The sequence below is a fragment of the Antrostomus carolinensis genome, unplaced genomic scaffold (assembly GCF_000700745.2).
Source record: "Antrostomus carolinensis isolate BGI_N321 unplaced genomic scaffold, ASM70074v2 Scaffold10029, whole genome shotgun sequence".
NCBI classification, from domain to species: domain Eukaryota; kingdom Metazoa; phylum Chordata; class Aves; order Caprimulgiformes; family Caprimulgidae; genus Antrostomus; species Antrostomus carolinensis.
Window position 1 is genome coordinate 1 of NW_010340631.1, and position 21,270 is coordinate 21,270.

General features: G+C 39.8%; 1 protein-coding gene across 2 annotated transcripts; it reads right to left on the reverse strand.

Annotated features, from left to right (window-relative positions):
• Positions 1-4,423: 4,423 nt before the first annotated feature.
• On the reverse strand, positions 4,424-19,773 carry LOC104531358 (glucagon-like peptide 1 receptor). 2 transcript variants are annotated; one of them, XM_010176216.1, is made up of 6 exons: positions 19,718-19,773; positions 15,459-15,528; positions 14,631-14,719; positions 10,180-10,318; positions 9,248-9,289; positions 4,424-4,614 (listed from the first exon to the last, which is right to left on the reverse strand). In XM_010176216.1, exons 1-6 carry the CDS (start codon positions 19,768-19,770, stop codon positions 4,447-4,449), a joined length of 561 nt encoding a protein of 186 aa, XP_010174518.1. In that variant the 5' UTR covers positions 19,771-19,773; the 3' UTR covers positions 4,424-4,446. The 2 variants fall into 2 exon arrangements, with proteins under 2 accessions (XP_010174518.1, XP_010174519.1); XM_010176217.1 differs by lacking the exon at positions 19,718-19,773 and adding an exon at positions 19,481-19,586 and having other exon boundaries at positions 4,440-4,614.
• Positions 19,774-21,270: the final 1,497 nt, after the last annotated feature.

Below are 21,270 nucleotides of genomic sequence, written 5' to 3' on the forward strand. Positions count from 1 at the left end.
CTGGTGACAGCTGCAGCTGGTGAATTCAGCTCCCGCTGACCTTTGCCTCTGGTAAGGGGAACGCAGGTGTGTGCCAGCACCTTTAGCAGGAAGGCCAACTGCTTTTCTTCCCAGCACTGGCTACAATCCTCTTCCTGACGAAAAGACACAAGGCACTATCAGTACACTTAAAATGGGCTGCTGTTTCTGTCCACACTTGTGTTTCATCAAACAGAAACATGATTTTGATGCAAGTTCCATTATCCCCTCCATATTACAGCTTTCATCATTTGTAGATTTATTAGTACTTCTGGCAGGTAATACATGTTTTTCTTTAACCATCATTTTGGAAAAAAAAAAAAAAAAAAGGGGGGGAATGTGCAGCAGCTGTAGAAATGCAATAGGCCCTCACATGGACGGGGATGTACTGTCATTGAATTCACTCCTTCTACCACAGCACAGCTGATGATGTTTCACCATCATCCCACAGACTGTCAGCTGTACTTCTTGTATGATCCACTGTTATTTTTAATATATAGATCATTGCATTAAAACAAATTATTAAGTCATAGTGAAGAGCAGCTGATAGAATTTGTGCCTCTGAGGACTGATTTGAGAAGAAAAGTCACAAGTAAGTCTTTCAAATCCTGTTCCATTATGCCTTTTCTAATTTAACAGTTACACAGAGTGTTCACACTTGACTTACCACAAGTTTTGTCATTGGCTGGGGAAACAAAAGGAAGTGTTGTTTTGAATTTAATTGGACTGGAAAGAGAATGATAGATTAAAGCACAAGTAATATGTTTTAACAGTGCTAAGCATCTCCCAGCTTCTATTTTGGTCTGTTGTATAAATACCAAATGCTATTTAAAACCAAGCACACAGTTTCTGGATTTGCACATATTCCACCATCCTCTGGTAAAAAAACCCCTCAGAGTTATCAGTATTCTTACTGATTCCTTCCAACTCAATACAGATAACATGCTGTATTTAGGTTTTGATTAACATGGCATCTGCAGGTTCAAAGGCCTTTTAGCAGTAGAAATAAAGCTTTATTTCCTTGGAAGAACCATGAACTGAGTCTTTCCACTCTTAAAAAGTATTCTAATTACAGAGTAAGAAGTGATCAGGTGATACTTAAAGTAAATACACCACTAAGTGACAGAAATTTGAAACTTTATTCACAAGGATAAAAATAAACATTAGCATAGTGTTTACGGGGAATTGATAATCTGACATCTTGTACAGTTCAATTCTGTGAGTGTTTTTAAAACAAGGAAATACATGCAAATAAATATTAAATACAAAGTAACATCCATGAAATTGTAAAACTTTATAGCAGCAATGCTGGAAATAAGTTTTTCATTTGCTATAAACCTGGTTACATTATGTCCAGGTGAATTTATAGACTCTTCTATTTAATGCTTCATGAAACAAGTTACCACAATAAGTGAGTATGAAGCTGAAAGGCACAAAAAAAAAATTCAGACAGTTCATCTGTTCCAGTGCTTTGTGTTGGCTTGATTATTTCATGCTACTCCAATAAATTCTGAAATAGAGATTGCATGAATAACAACAAAGGCTTGTAAAAGGTTTCACTGAAGTAGATAAAGTGTGATGGAGAAATTTGGTATTTAGGCTTTGCTAAAAAAATTTCTCAAAATACACAAGTACTGTAATTCTGCTTTGGTGGCAGTTACTTCCACTGAGCTATTCCCTCAGTACTTAGAGGGAATTTAAAAAGGTTGAAGAAGTGAGACCTTAATCAGAGAGGAAAAAAAAAATTCCACCACAACCCTCTGCTTGGCTAAGATCTCACTTTGTCATACTGTTTTTCTCTTGTATTCTAACAAGGCAGAAGTTACCTTGGTAAGCTTGACATCTGGTGCTGGAGCTATTCCTGTGGGCCCAAAGCCTCAGTTCTTGAGTGACTAGGAGGGACAAGAAGAGCCTAGTGACTCAAAAAGCATGTCAAACTGTTGAAAGAATCTTGTGACAGCAACTAAGCGCAGGTTCGTTACCACACATGTATATACTCTGTCTTCTTTAATTTGCTACTTTTCCCAGCACAATACTGAGTTAAAACACTTCCATAACTTCCTTTTTCCATAGCAAAACTATTGTCTTGCTAAGAGCCATGCAAGTAGTAGAAACTTTCTTTTTTCCAGGTTTGCACACAACTAAGCGGGGCCCTGGAAAACCACCACCCACTCTTGAGTATTCATGAGTGAAATTATTCCCTCTAGTGTGCATCATCATACAGCTGTAAATATTTTCTGTCATTGTGCTGCCTTTTCACCTACCAGTGACTAAACTTTATCAATCTTTTCCTATTCAAAGCACTTAGGGGTAGATGTTAAATAGAAACATCAAGCATACTCTCTGTGTACAGGAAGCTAACTAATTAAATTGCAGGATAGTAGTTAACATACATATGTAGTAGTCAGGTATTGTACTGATGGTCACACAACGTAGAAGCTAGTTATTAAGTTTACAGATGAAACTGAAGGTGCTTCATTCCGAGGTCAGCTCTGCAACCGATGTTAAGAAAGGAAGGCCAGGAAATGGCCTGTAGAAGCCAGCACACTAAACATACAAAAGCCAGCCTGAGAACTGTGGTGGATTTCTACAAATATGTCTGACTTCCCCACCCCCAGAGCTCAATTATAAGCATTATAGCAGACAAAGGTAACCCATCCTCTCTAATTCAATTCTAACCTGATTGCAAAACTAATCCGCCCCGTTGGCAATTTGGATTCTAATACAATGATTAAATAATCTCATGCAAAGCAATCTAGCTTCAGGCAGGAAAGATGTTGAATTACATCCCAGAATATCCAGTCCCCTTTCTTAGCAATGTGAACGCAACTTGTGAACGCAAGTGCAAAGAGAGACTTGAGAACTGGGGTTTTTTTCCTCCCTGCTGTGTAGTTTAACTGCTGTGCCATGGAAGTTACTACAAGGAGTCTGTGGACCGGGATACTCTCAGAGCCAGTCTATGGCACTTTGCCTGTGTTGTAAAGGGAGCCCAAGTAACAGCTGAATAAAGATACATAAAGCTTGTTATTTAAGTGATGCAATGGATCACGTGCTGCTGGTAAAGGTACCTCTGTTTTTCCCCAAGCAACTCTTGTAAACATCAGGAGAGGAATGTAATGAGCAGTGTAAATGCATTCACTGCAAGAGCCCTTGCAGTTTTAAACAAACAGACAAAAGGCCCGTTGAGTTTAGGACGGTGGGTTTGCGGAGAATTTTTGAATCCTGCTGATGGCAGACAGGCTGTGGAGGAGGAGTCAGCTGGGAGCTGTCCTGTGTGCTGCGCCCATGTCAGTGCTGCACCCATGTGAGTGCAACACCTTGCTACAAAAAAGAAACCTCGCTCTGTCCCAGCTGAAAACCAGGACAGTTGTGTCTGGAGAACATGAACAAGGCTGAAGGAGAAACAAAAGCAAGCCCACACTGTGAAATACTGAATCTTTTCCAAGTAGGTGAGGTCTGCTAAGACCAGCTGTGGCCACAAGCTGACTTTTGTGTGTTTGCCCCCACAAGAAGCACAGTATAGCTTAGAAAGAAAATGTCCTCTTGAAGCAAAAGTCATTGTCCTTTCCCTGTTAACACCTGTATGCCAACTGGAGAGGCAGGGTACTATATAAAGAAGGAAGGACTGTGCATTCAGGGGATATTTCCATCCATGTCAATAGACATAACACACACCTATTACTAGCGGAAAAGGCCCCTACCAGATTTGTTTGTTTGGGGTTTTTTTTGTTTGTTTTGTTTTTTGTTGAGTTGTTTGTTTGTTTTGTTTTTGTTTTTTTTTTCAAGTGAAGCTTAAAAAGAGCATTCAGAAGTGTACACCATGCTACCTGCTGTATTGGTAGATCCTTCAGGATGCTGTTCTTCTCCTACCCAGAAAATAGGTAAGCAAGCATATTTTCAACTTTAGCTTTGGGAAAACTCTTACTACAAAACTGATTCTTCCCTAAAATGCAAGTTGTGTCCCACTAAGTCCTTTTTTAATAAAACTGGCAATAGCATCTTACCCTATCCCCATAAAAGTTTAAATGTGTTTTGGTTTTTTTTTTTGCAATAATCATATTCAGTATCCTTGTAATTTAATCAGTCGATCACTCAGCTTGCCCACTCAACAGTAATAAGCCATTGACCCTGTGGTTTCAGACTGGATCAATGCTATGCTTAAGTTTTGGACACCTGGAGGCCTTGTGTGCAAATAGGAAGAAACTCTTTTAACTTACTTTAGACGTGATCAATTTTTTCTCTGATGTGTTGATTACATTAGCAGATTGCTTTCCCTAGAAACCTTTGTCCAACAGCCTGCAGGCAATGAGCAGCATAAGCTTGTTTCTTGCTGGAGATGGCATACTTAAGCCACTTGCTTGGGTATTTAAGGGTTTTCAGGTATATTATACAGTTCATTGCTCTCAGTCTGGTTCACCTGCAGAAATCTTAGCTGAATGTGGCCTGACAAGTGGCAGCATAGACACTACTGCCTACCGTGCCTCCGCTACTGATGCTGTTGGCCGGACACTTCAGAGGTTTCATACTGCTGTCTCTCTGGACATACAAATGTTCCAATCTCCAGCGCTCCCAGCTTTTCCGAAACTCCATCTGAACCTAACAGAATAAAAGAAGGAAACAAAAGGAATGACTGTAGAACTAACCAGATCTATTAGAAAAGAGCAAAGAAAAAAAATAAAGATATACTACTGAGAAAAGCTGGCAATGCTTTAAACTTGCAATATTATTGCTTCAAATTATCCAGTTATCTCGTTAGTCCATTGTAGGGTATTCCATATTTAAAATAATGTCAGCATTGACTTCTACTTGTAGAAATAAAACTCTTTTATGCACCAGGAAATCTTATCTTCATTATTTTATTTTAAATTGTATTCAGCTGCAATATTGAATGTACTCTGTGCCCTACCAGTGCTAACAATTAAGTTGATTTTGCTTATCAGCCATTAAATGACTGAAAAGACTGGCTTTCTGCTCAATACCGTCACCACAGGTATTCTTAGGCATTCTGTTTTAACTTCTGGTTTGATTTAAACAGTATTATGTCTTGGCTAATTTTTGTCCTTTGAATATTTACAGGTTTTTTATTCCATACAAAAAATGAAGATGTATTCAGGATTGAAAAAACAACAATTAAGCACATTAAAGACTGTACTTTTTCTGCCCTTTTTAAATAGCAATTACAATATCTCATTCCAGATACTAGGGTTTTTTAAAGCTACAAAATACTCTCATCCAGTCACAGGTTCTGGGATAAACTGTGTAACCTCTGTATGCATTTGGAAGTTTATCTAGGGTCTTGTAATTGGTAAACAAGAACAGAATTTAGATCTTCCTGTTCCATGGCCAAAGTTCTTGCCATTTGACTTAAGTAAGAACCTCCATTAGCTTTTAATGCATAAGGGAGAGGACGTAAAATTGAACCTTTTTTACTCTAGTAAGAGGCAGGAGTGCAACTACAGTAATCAATCCATTATCGTGTGTACTTCAGCCTGGAATAAATTCACTATCTCTGGAGAGTTCCTTTTTGTTTCCTTTTAGCGGGTACTGACCACCAAAAGACTAAATAGGTTGATGGCAGTTCCAGCGTAGGCTTATCATCATACCCAGGCTGCTGAAACCTTCAGACTCTGAGGGAAACTTCCTGGGCATCCTGTATATCTATCATATCTGCTTGTTCACTGTGAAATACTGAATCTGGGAGGCAGCCCTAAAAAAGGAGCAAAGCCTTACATGACCAATTGCCTTTCCTTGGTGGTTACCTCTAGCAGTGTTTGTCAGCTCTGGGCTACATCCCTTATACGGAATACTGTCCTGATGGGAACCAGCTGCATCTCTGCATTTCTGACAATGGAATCTGCCCCTCCAGTATCACAACCAAATGGGACAGAAGGAAATATGCTGAGATAGAAGCTTGTATTTTACTGTGGTAACTGTGGGTCATTGTGTCAAAAGCTGCACAAAGACACCAGAAAAAAGACAGTGTGTCGGGGATGGGTTGGCATAGAAGAATACAGAAGAACAGCCTGATAAAGACAGAAAAGGAAGCAGTGAAATGCAGGGACCATGCTGTCTGCAAAAGACATATTGCCACCCCAGTACTTGGTACCTTTTGTGGGCATGGAAAACAGCTGGTTTAATAGGCAACACTGGGAAAAAAGCAGTTGTAGACATTTACAGGCAGATCTTGAAAGCAACTGTGAATGTACTTAACTGACAGAATAAGTCAATAAGCAATAGAAATGGGTATCTTAGAATCAGTCAAAGGGAGAAAATGAGTTTTAAATCTGTCCAGACATGACAGGCTGTATCCTAGAGCTATGATACAAATAACCTGCAAGACTGAAATTAAGTGAATGGGAAGACCTGAACAAAAGACTATATCAGAGATTATGTCTTAGGAATGGATCTGAATGACAGAATATTAGTTTTCTCTCCAGAGGTTAGGAAAAGGGTAAAGAGGAGCTCTGCTATCCATGTTGAATTGCATTTTTTCTAGACAGCTGTGAATGTATGACCGAGGAAATAGGTTAAGATTTATTTTGTAGAGAGGAAATTCTTGAGCACAGAAGTAGATCTACAGACCTTTCAGCAAAATAATTAACCTACCAACTCACATGTGTGGATAAGATTCCCCAGAAATAAGCTAAACAGGGAAAAGGGAACCAAGAACAAAGCTCTTATGAGAAAGGAGAAGAAGGAAAATTTTTACGTAGAGTATTTTGAAAAAGAAAGGGAAGAGGTATGAGAACTTGGAAAAGATGGTTGTGGAGGTTCAAGGTGGAGAAGGCTTCTCACAAAGAGCAGCTGATTGACCTTAATGCAGTTAATAGGCAAGAATGTTGAGAAGGTGGCAATGAATCAAATCTGATTACAAAAAAAAGTTAAACTTTGACAAAAAACATCTCAACAAAGCATAGTGAAAGGGAAGTAGGTCTGAAATGGGATGGAATAGAGCTGATTGAGTTCAATGGAAAGTCTGTATAGGGAATGAAAAGAAATGAGAAGGAAAAGGGAAGACTGGGCAGTAATTAAAAAAATTCAGGAGTCCTGGAGTCAGGATAGATTCTTTAAGGTAGAAGAGAGTGAAGTGTACTGCCACTGTGACAGGAAGGAGGCAAAAAGGAGAAGCAAGACTACAGAGAATTAAACCTGAACCACCTTAAACTATTTCTGGTGTAAAGAGGCAGCATCTCTGTGGCTTAGAGTATTTCTTATAGAAAGCAACCTTAACTGCAGAAAAACTGGTCATATTAAGCCCAGCTCATTTTGCAAAGAACATTGGTGATAACAGGCAGTCTGATGAGACCCTGCTGTTGGTTTCAAAGTAATATCAGAGAAAATCCAGACTCTTTCAGGTGAAATATGACTGAAATATGAATATATTTAATGTTTTTTCATAAGTAGATCTTAAAAAAAAGGACATGAGTATCACTTCTAGCTTCATTTCTACTCTTGATCTGACACCAGGACTTGCAAAAAACTTTCATTCTGTATGGCTAAGGAAAAAGGAAAGGAGTCAATGAGTGACAGACAAAAATAAAAATATAGACCATACTGCAAACTAGGATAGCCTTCAGGCACATATAGTCTGTCAGAAGAAAAACAATTTCTCCTTTAGTTTAGCAAAAAATTATCATATAGTTTAGGAAAGAAATAGAAGAGACTTGACCGAATCAAACTCTTTACATGGATTTATTTTATGGATGCTGATGACTGGGCTTGACAAAACCCTTCTCCCTTCTTTTAATAAGAATTGGAACAAGCCAAATAATTTATTCTAGACTATCTGTCAGCTTTCTGTGAAGCTGAGCACATTGTGGTTAGATTTTAAGAATTTATTGAATTTATATTACAAAGGCAAGAGAACCACAGCAACAAGAGATTTGGAGAACCTCTTAGAAATGTTGGTAGGCTACTTCACAGTAAGTTCCTTCAAACAAAACAAGCCTACCTGTTTCAGGGTTGTAATAAAGTTTGGGCTATAATGTAACTTTGCCCTTGTTATCACACAGAGGAAATTACTGGGCATTACTCATGACAGGCCTGGCTGCAGCTGCACAGGGGATGTATGAACAAAGGCCAAAGTGAATCAAAGGAAATACATGATGCACCAGCAGACAGTGCTGCATTTCAGGATTAAAGTACACCTGTAAAGCTGTACAAGGGATTTGAAACAAATATTCTCTAATTCATGCCTGAGCAAAGCCTGCTGCTACCCACCTCTGACTTTTTTAAGCAGCAGAATTAACACATTCACTTGAACAAAATCTTACCCACAAGCTACAAAAGTGAACAGTCTCCTGCAGGGCTTAATTCAGGGTGCCTGCTGCTTTTCTGTTGACTCCACCTTGGCCATAACGACACTAACAGAACATTTTTCCATTTATTCCAATTCCTTGATGAGGCCTATCTCTCAGTAGGTGATCTTGAATTACCATGTCATGTTTAAAAGTAGATTTAGCATGAGTGTGAAAAACATTGATGTGCATTAATCTTAATAATGTGCTGCCAAATTAGCACTGTTTGCTTCCCTTGCAAACCTGGCTGCTGAATGAATAATAATGATAATAATGATTTAGAAGGTAACATGAGAGTTCCTGCAACACTGAAACTGAACAATGCTCTTTCCCCCAAAAGGTCTGGGATTCAGCAGACACCACAGAAGATGGTACCTGCAATCAATTAAACCCTGGCTACATTTCTTCTGGGCCTGTGGCAGAGCTCACCACTCCATGAAGTTCAGTTTGAATGACAGCATGATGATGTCTTCAAGTAGCTGGGCCAGAGGGTAACCAAATGAAACCAAACTGTCCAGCATTAGCCAAGAGGATTCTCCAACCTTACCACCAGCCAGCTGAGCCGAGTTCTCAGAATAAAATGGGCTCCACTCCCACATTCACCAAAACAAGCAAATAAAAAGCACTATAACACAGATTAAGAAGAGCAGCTATAATTCTTAATAAAAGAAAAGCTCCAGCAGTACAAACTATACAATTGTGAGCAAGACAACATAATTGCCTACAAATAGTGGCCCTAAATTACACTGCCCGAATTCCTTCCAACAACATTTGTCTGAAGAGTTATTCTGTGTAGCTGTATGGAGGAAGGTCTGTAAACAAAGTAAAAGTCCTGAACAAAGACAATTTAGCAGTTCAAGACCATTTTCAATTTCCTTTTCCTATAGTGGATGCTGATAAGGCAAACTGGAACAACTAAGTGTTTCTCTTACCTCATTATTGATGAAACAGTAGAGAATTGCAACCATCAGCCCCTGAAATCAACAAAAAACAGAAGAACAGTGAGAAGAGCAGTTCCTTCACTTTACCAAACAAACCTGGAGAGTGCTAGAGGCTCCACACTGGCATGTCCCATATAAGACTGAAAGATGGAGACAGTCTGTGGTCCCTCTCAGCTCTGATGGCAGAGGAGAGGTTTGACCAAACTATGTCTTAAACCACACGATCTTAGGAAAAAAGGAGTTAATGTTTTCTTCAACCTGTTATGTTTTCTAAAAATTCTTTTCTCAATCTTTTTCCTTACCTGGTTTCAAGTTATAAATATTTCATAAGTGAACAATTCACAGCGATCTTAAATACAGCTCTGTGATTGATGAACAGGGAATGAATGAGTAGGGAAACACAAAGAATAACGATTCCCTTAGACAAGAAGACTCTTTTGAAATGGCCTTACCTAACACAATAGCTAAATAAAAATCACAGTAAATCTACATCCTCCTCCCATGCAGTTACAGCTGTAGACAGTTACCTCTCACAGCACATTTTCCAAGGAGTATGAAAAACACTGGAGAGAGCACAAAATTTGCTTTCAGTAATGCCATTATACAATTACAAGAAATCACAGACAATTTCATTATTGCCTTGAGGTGTCCCATAGGAAGTAGATATTAATACATGGATACGAATACCAGTTTATTGTGGTAAATTTAAGACATTGAAAATAAGAGTAAGTGACGCTAACAGCTAAGTCAGCTATTAAAAATTAGTCCTCATTCTTTCCCTTCCACTGTCATGATCCTGTAAAATCTAGTGTTAAATTGGGAAATATAAAGAACAGGGAACATGCAATGAATGAGAGAGAAAGCAGGTCCCCAAACAGCAGTTAAAAAATTTCTTATCCACATGGGCACAGTGTGAGTGCTACCTGGAAAGAAGCAAAGGAGAGTTCAGTAAAAAGCTTCACAAAGCGCAGCATCCCTCTGGCATGCTCATCAGTAATAAAGGCAAAAATGACTTCATGGGTCCCCAGCAGTGGGATCAGAGTCAACGTAGACTTGGCCAGCCTAAGATCACAAAAAAAAAGAAAAAAAAACAATGCCATTGAGTAGATAATTTTTGATCAAAATGATCACTGGGAGTCACTGTTTCTGCATTCTGCTTCTGACACACTGCCAACTTCCATAAGTCATTCCACCACTTTGTGCCACAGAATCCTCCTCCAGAGGCTGCAGATAAAAAAATAATCCTCCAAATAACCTTAGTAGGTAGCAACATGTTTTAACTGCCCCTGCCACTCCACTGTAGACCACTTCCTGCTAAGAGCAAAGCTCTGTATTCAGCTATTTGCTGTATTTCACATGGAAAATCTTCTAAACTCAGAAGGCCACGTGCTTTCTTGTACCTGAGATGTCCTTCTTGTGTATCCTTTTCCCCATCTGTAAGTGGGAGAGATTATCAAAACCTACCTTGTTCATGGCCTGAAAGAAATAATCTATCAATAATAGGAATTTTTTTAGAAGATCTTGTCAAAGGGAGGAGTACTTGCTATACCTTCCCACCTCTGTGGTGTGCTAAATCTTCAAAACGTCGTAACTAACGGTAACTGCAGAACACTTCGTAAAAGCAGTTAAACTGACTTAAAGTGAGTGATGACTCTATTATTTAATTGGCAAGTTCAAAGACATAGCTAGCAAAGGAAAAAAGACAAACCAACCTGAAATAAAACATGATTCTGTGATTTTTCATCTGTGAGAGAGCAACGCTCAGAGGTACAACCACATGAAATCATTCACAAGAATGGGCCTTAACTCTCTTTTGATAGACGTACATGCTAGCCACCGAACAGGATAATGCCTGAGTCTTACACAGGAGTTTATAGGGCTATCCTGGGCCACAGAACCTATCAACATCTCACAATGACCTGTCTTGAGACAATTTAGTAGATAAAAAAATCACTCAACTAGCAGGGCTGTCAGTACTTAGCAGCTCTTGTGTGCCCTAGGGCTGTTGGCTGTTATTCTGAATCATGTAACCATTCAGGTTGGAAGGGACCTCTGGAAGTCTTTGGTCCAACTCCAGTTCACAGCAGGTTACCCAGGGCTGTGTCCAGCCAAGTTCTGAATATCTCCAAGGTCCCCTACAGCCTCTCTAGCCCTCTCTTCCAGCATCAGACCACTCTCACTGTGAATTTTTTTTCACCTCTGACATGCAATTGGAATTTCCCTTATTACTTGTGACCTCTGCCCCTTGTCCTTTTACTGCTCACATCTGAAAAGACTCCAGCTCTATCTTCTGTATAACCACCATTAGGTAACTGAAGACTGCAATTAAATCCTTGCTTAGTCTTCTGTTCACCAGACTAAATAAACGTAGTTTTCGGCACCTCCTTCTATGTCACCTGGTCCAGCCCCTGAACTAGTTTGGTGCAAAACTGATGCAAGTCCCATGGGGTTGGAGGAACAGGACACAGTGTCTTTCTTTACTGGGGAGCCTCAACCTGGACACCAGAAGCAGTCTCACAAGTCCTGAATGGAGTGGATCGGTCACTTCCCTTGACCTTCTGGCTATGCTCATGCTAGTGTAGCCCAGTATGTAGTCAGCCTACGCTGTCACAAGGGCACACTGCTGAATCATGTTCAACCTGTTGTCCTCCAGCATCCCTGGATCTTCTGCAGAGTTGCTTTCTCCCCAGTCAGTGCCCATCCTGTACTACTGCATGGGGTTATTACACACCAAGTGCAAGGCTCCTGTCAGCCCATCCACTGGCCTGCCAATGTCCTTGATGCACAAGGAGGGTGGTGAATCAAAGGACCTATTGAAATGAAACAGTTTACATATACAGGTAAGCAGAAGTGCAGATCTGTAGTGGACCTAGGCAGACCATTGTATTCGTGGATAGGGGAGATTATTTAAATAAGCAGCTTACCAGCAAGTCTTGTGATGGAGGCTCTGCTCCACCACCACCTGCCTGAGATAGAGGTAGAAGTGGGAGGCTGATGATGACTTGGCTCTGGAGACACTGCCTGGGTAAAAAAAGGGAGTTGTGTAGGTGTACAGCAATCCCCTAGGTTATTTAATGAATGTTAATTGTTCTAGATGGAACACTTGGAGAGCTCTGCCTTAAACAGGAAGCCATGCAGAGTCCTATGAAAAAGCTTCCTGGCTAATTAAGACCTCCCTAAAGAAAATCTTTTCCCTAAGCAAGGAAAGAAGCTTCTCCCCAATTCCAGTCGTTCTGCAGAGAAAATGGATTTGCTGCCATACTGAACAGTGATTTCTCTCTCTTCATCAAATTAATGGACAACAGGAGAGAGGTGAAGGAAAGATTGTCCAAAGAGCAAAACACTTTTCTCCTTTCTATACACAAATGTATCTAAACTAGTGACCTTCTATGGCAGCTAGACTGGTCATTGTTTAAAATAACATTCCAACATAGCAGTTCTGCCTTCCCTCCACCCCAGATCTTTTCCAGTGTCTTTTGAGCAGAAAAGAAGGCGGAGGGGTGGAAATTCTGATACAGGAATCTTTGAGTACTGGTCCTCAGAAGCATACCAATGAACTGAACTCTTTTGGGTAAAAGACTTCCCCTAAAGCTTCTGGTTATAACCACCAACCTCTGGATGGACCACCAAGACTATAGTCTTCACCAGTGAAGAAGGCTCTGTTGCTGGGTAAATCCTTTTCTGATAAAGCCTTTCTGTCTACACAGCAGATTTTTGAACATGCAACATGAAGACATGAATGAACACGCACCTCTGAGAAATGTTCCACCTGCATCAAACCTTCCTGCTGCTTGCAGGAGTCATGAGGGCAAGGGCTTTCTCCCTTGACAGGGTAAATTTAGAGTCTGAATTTTAAATGGCTTCAAGCCATCAAAACTGGAAAATCCCTCCCTTCCACCATTGCAAGTTTTACCCTGGCAAATAAAGGTCACATATATTCAAGAAAACAATAGCCATGAAAGCAAAGCCTACAGCTTATTCAAACAAGTCCTTTTCTCTGCTTTGAGTTCTAAATGTGTATTAGGATTTCCAAAATTTCATGTGAGGTAAAGAAGGTAGGTAATATGCAGGGCAACTCTATACCCTGATGAGAATGCACCAAAATGCATGCAGTGTCTAGCTTAGAAGACTGCAGCACTGAAATACCCAACTTCAAACTAGCTAAGTCAACCACCAGGAGCAGTCCAGCTACCACAGCATGTAGCTCCACACTGGTTAATTCAATAGCTAACTTGTTATCTCTACATTATTTTTCAGACTGCAATACAAAAGTATTCTCCAAGATGCAGAAATGAAGGATGTGACCATGAATCTTAGCAAGGTGATTAAATAACAGGAAGAATACAGACACAGACAGGGCAAAGCCTGCAAAATAAAAATTGAACATTCCTGTGATAACCCTGACATCTCTCTTGAAACATCCTACGCATTCAAGATGGAAAGTTTGTCCCAGTAACAAGTGGCAAGAAGAACAAGGAGCAATACTCAAAATTACCTGTCTTGATCTTCACTGAAGTTAAAGTTTTTCTTTCTATCACTCATATTATTTTTTTCAAATTAGAATAGGATAGAATAGAATATTTCAGTTGGAAGGGACCTACAATGATCATCTGCTGCAACTGCCTGACCACTTCAGGGCTGACCAAAACCTAAAAGCATGTTATTAAGGGCTTTGACCAAGTGCTTCTTAAACACTGACCTGTTTATAAGGTCTGAGGCACTGACCACCTCTTTAGGAAACCTCTTCCAGTGTTTGACCACCCTCTCAGTAAATAAGTGCTTCCTCATGTCCAGTCTAAACCTCCCCTGGCATGCCTTTAAACTATTCCTGTGCATCCTATCACTGGATACCAGAGAGAAGAGCTCAGCACCTCCCTCTCCACTTCCTCTCCTCAAGAAGCTGTAGAGAGCAATGAGGTTGCCTCTCAGCCTCCTTTTCTCCAAAACAGACAAGCCCAAAGTCCTTAGCTGCTCCTCATAGAATATTCCTTCCAGCCCTCTCACCAGCTTTGTTGCCCTTCTCTGGATGCATTCAAGGACCTTAGCATCCAGCACTTGCATATGCTGCAAGTATTTAAAAAATATCTGCTTAATTAATATTCATCCAGTATTATGGAAGACCGTAAAGTGACAAACCCTGAGATCAAGCCTTCTGTTATCTATAACACAGGTGTAACACCTGCCCTGGGTTCACCAGGAGGCTCTTCTGGGGACTGACTGTCCAAGCAGTCATACCAACATATGACACCACAGCTGTGCATTACTCAAGGTCTGTGATCTTTAACCACCTTTGTCAATCCACTCCTTTCATGTACCTCCTTGTCTGCTTCCATTTTGATGGGCATTAAAAGTGTCAAACCACCATATGACATACCTGCATTTTATGTCAGTTTTGCACATCAAATTAGCCTGTAGTTTGGAGATGATGATGCATATAACTCTGATAAAGATCAGGAAATTTACCTGGAGAAATGAAAGAAGGATTTATATCATCATCAAGAAAAGCATGTGCATAAGTGTTCAAAAAAGCTGGTTTGTGTATGCATGTGTAGGTCCCTGCTACTGCATCCTGCTATTCTGTAGCTGCAGAATTTGTTACAGAATTCAACTCCTTGCTAAGGAATTGTGCTCTAAATACATGTTCTTGTGAATGCACAAGCCACCTTTGAAAATGCAGGCGGTTCACTAAACAAAGCAGGGGAGCTTACCTACATCTCTGGGAAGTGAGACACAGCAAAGGTGTGGGCTGTCCCATTTGCCTTGTCTGGAGGTCTGAGACTGACACAGTATTGTGGCTGCGAAACATGGCATTTCTCCACAATGCCACACAATTTGTTGCTATTTTGTAACTAAGTACCTGGAATATTATCTTCTACCCCCCCTGTACTACCTCTGCCATAGCTTTCTGCACACAGTGGAGTTAACTGGATTGCTGTGGCATGCTGTTTCGTTATCCCGTGCTGCCACTACAACATGGCAGCATGTGGCCAAATTAAACAAACAAAATGCTAGTTTGGAATTCCAGTGACAAAAACAAATTTGGTTTCATAAAAATCACATTTCTGAATGAAAATGTCAATACCCTCAAAGGTTATTAGCCTTTGGACAAGCACAACAGCCATGTACACATCTATCCTTTGTACTATATCATGTCCTGTTCTCGTGGAAATCTGCCAGCTTGCTGCATGCGCCCCATACTCACCCCAATGGCGATGAGAATGGGTAGTCTGATGATCAGCCAGTAATTCATGTTATAGTTTCTGGTCCAGCAACTAGGAAGATGGCAGAAAAAAAAAAAAAAAAAAGGAGAAAAGAAGAAAAAGTTTCACTACATTACTAAAATCCCCTGCTTTTCATTCTGTCACAGCAATGCAGATGGAAAACAATACTGAGGACTAGATACCAGGAAAGCACATCATGCTGACATGGAAACAGATGCAGTTGCTTCTTAGAAAGACTGAATGCTTTGTACTATTGTAGCTATCATAATCCAACTAGATACTACTCACTGGCCTTTCTTACCCACTAATGGCTAGCTCTCCTCCACAATTTGCTATGAATTATCATCAGTTAATTGTGAAGATTTACTCTATTAAAACCAAGGTCAATCTTTTCATGTGGCCGAAAGGAAAAGTGGAGAAATCTGAGTCAGGCCTTTCCTATGTGGTTCCTATCTTCCTCTTTCTGCATTATTTTTTACTACTCTTCAGTCTCCAATGTCAGGTCATTATTATTTAACTGTTTGTTAGTTCTTTATCCCATTATCTACCATGTCTTTTATCATACCAATATTTAGATCAGTCATCTATTTTATTTGTCCTTATTTTCAAAAGACCTCCTAATTTTAACCAAGAAAAAGCAATTAAGGCAGCAAACTCCAGTTCCTTCAGGTTTCAGGCCCAAAGGGAGTTTTAAAAATTATAAGCAAGTAAAACCAAAGATGGGAGCAATAGTTCCCAACTTTTGTTGGCCAGCTGAGCCCTCTGCCAAGTAAGTAACATGCTGCAGGCAATATAATACTTCATTCTCACCATAAGTCTCATTTTAGCTTTTTAAATTCCTGTGTCCTTGAGCAATATTGGAGAACAATCACAAGAAAAGTGATGCCTGCAAGCAACAGTTTGGCATCATTGGTTCAAAGTGAATTTTATACTGGGGACTTTGCACATCTAGTAATTTTAGGTCCCACCCTGGCCACAGCCAGCCACTCCTGACTATATGATAAGCCATATGTGTTGGGACAGTGTTCACATATGACTTCACTTGTTGCTGCAGCAACAGCATACTTAATATTTCTATGAAATAACTTTGATAGCTTCCTGCCACATTGTTCAGCATTACTCAAAAGCAAGTCATCAATAAAGCCAGCAGGTTTCTGAGCTATACAGCCTGTGAAACAAACTATGAAACAGCACTACAGAAAACATAGGTTCCTTCACAAAACAAGTTTATCTTCATCTCCAAATCTCATCTGCCAAAGCATACATATGCTGAGTTTTCCTTAAGGTTTCTTAACAGACCTATGAAACTTCAGCTTGGGTGATGTTGGTGGAGAGCAAACCCTCCACAACCTTGTAATGGGACAGTCAACTTGAGAGAAACTAGCAAACTGTGCAGCACGTGGTAGGGATCCATGCTACAACACCACACCCACGTGCGCTCACCTGCTAGAGAGGAAAGTGAAGCAGCTTGGCTGTGGCAGTTCCATATTCCCTTGCAGGTACCACAAGCCCAGGAAGGACTTGGAATTTCATTTTTTTCTTTCAATTTCAGTTTAATGCATGTAACAAACATATCATTGCAACCAGCAGCTCCACAACCTACAATTCAATTGTATTTTAGATACTGGAGAAAAAAACGGTGTACATACCGTGTGCAGTCAGCGTACCTGAGCTGGAATATGAGTAACAGAACTACTTCTTAATTGGTACACATGACTGGGAGCCAGCTCCATGGAGCCTTTAATTTTATTGGAACCCCTCAAGACCAGTGAGATAATAGGCATGGCTGGAAGTGGAGTTCTAATTTTCTGACTAGCTGCAGTGGAAGCAGAGGCAATTTTAAAATTTCCTGATAATGATGGAGGCTGAGAAATTATTCTTTACATTAACTCTGCTACATTTCTGTGTGTATTAATTTGCTTACTGTGGCACAGAGCAGTTTTAGCTACTTTTAAATTTATACAAATATGTGCAATAAAAATGCCATTACAGCCCAATAAAAGTGTCACAGCTATTAAAGTGTCCAGAAAAGAAAATTGATAGATCTGTACATGATTTCTTGTCCATCTGTGCTTTCTGGGATTGTCACACTGATAAATACACTGACATCTATTGTGTTTGTGATCTATCCCTGGCATTTGCTCAGCACCACTCAGAAGATGCTTGGCAACTAATAGCCTCAGAGCTCTGAATGGACAATTGGTCTAGTGAAATAAATGCTACTGGGAAGTTTCTCCCTGTGCTTACCAATTTGGTCTTCTTTTTCTAAAAATGAAAACACTGAATTTTTACCTTAAAGAGGTACAGCTGAATGGCTCCATTTTTAAAAAGACTGTAGGCTGGCTACCTTGCTCCCATAATTAATTGCAGACAAAACCAAAGATGTGTAAGTATCAACCCTTTAGCACAGTCTAATAACTAAGATGAACAGCTTGCCTTTAATTTTATTTGTAATCTAGACAGTCTTTTTCAATAGCTCACTTTTTAAAACAGCAACTGCTTTCTAAAGGAGTTTACACTTGCACATGTAAGGAAAGAAGAAGCCAGCCTACAAGTAAGTCTTGCAGGCTTCTGTCCTTCACTCAAACGGCTACATTCACAGGACTGCCTCAAATTCCCAGCCCTGACCACATTTACTTCCAGTTATTCCTCATGGCCAGGGAAGTAGTTAAGTCACAAAAGAAATGTACAGCCTGCTGCACATCCATGGTGACAGTGCTATGGCAAACAGGATGAAAATATCCCTGGCTGCTCCAGCAAATGCCTGCCCAAGGCACAGAAATCTTGCCTTTCAGAGAAGCTGCTGCACGTGGTTATTTATTGTTGTATTTTACAAATATTTATACAAGATTTAGAAAATTCAATAAAGTGCAAAATTGCCCCCTTTAAGGTCTGCTGAAGGCAGTGAGTGACAGTTTTCCTTAATAGAAAACGTAAATCAGCTCTGAGCACCGCATAATGTAGGGGGCTCAGCATGAACACTTTGAATACATTTTCTACATCACTGGGAAGATATGCCCACAAACATCGCCTGCTCAGAGGCTGCATGTTCTCTATACCTATTCTGATTATTTCAATAAAACTTGCAATACATCAGTATGGCCACAATCTTGCTACAGAATATTATGAAGTCAACCTTGAAAAGGAAAGTCAGAAAACTCTAGCATTGCTTAGGCCAGAAAAGGCACCTTTGACTGAAGTAGCTCAGTACTACAAAAGACACTAAAAAAAGGCCAGTTCTTAATATGAACACCAGAAAAAAGTCTGCAGGTGGCTCTGACTTCACTGAATTTTTGCACTGCAGCATCTCTCCAGCAAGGATTGTATCGGGACAGGGAAAGACCCTCTAAAAAATTGTTCATTGGGTTGTTTGGAAACTAAGAGGAAGACCCAATAAATAGTACATATAGAATAAAAAGGAAATGGCATAAAGTGATTTATTTCATCAGAAAGAAAGCTACCCAAATATTTCCAGACAGTCACTGTCACTAAGAGGAGGAAGTTTTTTAACTTTCCTCCTTTTTAAAAAACAACAACAACAAAACCCCACAAAACAAAACAAAAAAAACCCCAAAAAAACAAAACCACAAAAACCCCACAAACAACAAACTACAGTGTTATTTGGTACATAAAGCATATATAAAGGCAATTTTTCAGAACAGCCACTATGGTAAAAGTGGATGAAATGCATTTTGTGTTTTGCAGCAGTCTTGCATGTGGTGTAGTTGACTTCAGCAAGACTAATGTAAGCAGACAGAGAATGTACCTTTATTTTAAGAAGACCTAAATAATGGAAGCTTAAACAAGAACAGACAATCGCATCTCTGCTGCTAGGCATAAGCTAACCACTACAAATCGCAGGCAGAATCCTGTGGGAGGTTTTTGCCTTCCTCTGAAGCATAACTGTAAAGGCTACTGCCAAAGGCACAGTAGCAGGACTGGTCTTGGTTGGGTATGATGACTTCTATTGTTGATACTGTAACTACAGAAAAACAAAACATACCTTTCCTTGACCTGCAAAAGGACAGATTCATTCAGACATGCAGAAAATTCTGATCAGAAAGAAACATATGCTCCTTTCTGAAATGTTATGCAAGACCTTCAGACAAAACAGAAGCAATTATGTGAGGTTTCAGCACACTGCCAAAGCAAACCACACTGAACAGAAAGCAAACAATGACCTGCTGGTGCACACAAACAGCACAAATGAGATAACTAGAAAAATCAGAACTAAACCAACCCCTCATCTTCATAAAGGTACTTGACAGTTCCCCAGAGGATAACAAACAGCATTGGCACACCTGGGAAGAGAGGAGACAAGGTTGACACTGACATTAAGAGACAGGGAAAAGCAGAGAGAAGAATGAACCCCCCCCATAATGATGAGCAACATAATTAACTGGTAGCAGGGTTGCAGCCCCTGCCTAGGGCAGATGGCTGTCAACAGTGGGAGGAGGAATCTAACCTGCAAGTAACTAATACACATAACTCATTTTGCCTGGGCCCCCACCTAGCTACTAACAGGTATGAAAAATTAACAACAGACCATCACTCCCATACTCAGCCTACATCAGCTTTTCTGTGGAAAGTTTCACAGAGGGGCCAAGGAACTAAATTTCTGGAAGCTCTGCTAGCCTCTGTATTCACACTAGAGAGGAGTGCAGTGCACTCTGACCCAAACCTTTGCATCCACTCAGATTAGTTGATTTCATTTATGAAATGCCTAGGTCTTGAAAAAGAATTTTAAAGTGCATCTATCAACCAATAGTCAGTACAGAAAATACCAAAAAAGCCCACAAGGAAGGAGAGCAGGTTGAGATTCAACAAGCAGGATGAGGAATTTCTGCCTAAAGATGGATCAGGATGGTCTAATTCCTCTGCGTACCTCCTTGGGCAGTGTCTGATGCTGCATGTACACTGTATAGGAAGGGCAACATCTAGTGTGCTTTGTTATTGCATTCTTAAGAACCAATATGGTAAGGGACCATAAGAACATCAGTTCCTGACAGCAGAAGCTGGAAAATTGGTGATCTCTTGCAGTCTGAAAATCTACAAGCAGTATCTGCAGTGGGTATTATCAGTAAAAGCCTTCTCTATTGTTGTACCGTATTCTTTCTGTACTATCAGAACAGCTAAATTATTCACCTTAATAATTAAAAAAAAAAAAAAGAATAAAGAGCAGCAAGAAAAAAATACCAATAACTAGAACAGCAAAGATAATGAATTGAGTAGAGATTATTGGGGCAAGTGGTTGGTTGAACATGTTCCATGGATGTACCTCATACTGGAAGTACCTAATATTTTGGAAGTAAAGTTACTGAGAACTCTGTGCTGCTTTGAAGTGGCATAAAAGATTAAGAACAGGGTCATTGCAAATCACTTTCAAACACAAATGAGCCTTTGATTCATAGAAACTAATTATAGTTTGAGTTATTCCTTTCCTGACTTTATTGAGATTTAAGACATCTTAATATGAAACTTACAGGATAAGACATGAAGACTGAGAGCACAAAGGCCGTATGTCAATGGAGGGAACTGATATATCAAGTGATAATGATAATTATTTGTCAATATCTCCATCTTCTGGATACATCAGAAACCCCTCCATATTTAATTGTATTACTTGACACTTGAATTGAGAATCTGTTATTAATATTATATTTCAAAAGAGACTAGCTAGAGAGAGTCTGGTATTATTGAACTGCATCAAATGTCTACTATGCAAATATCATACAAATTAATAGGCAGCATGTAGAAGGTGACTTGTTCAACATCCTCACAGAATCACAGAAT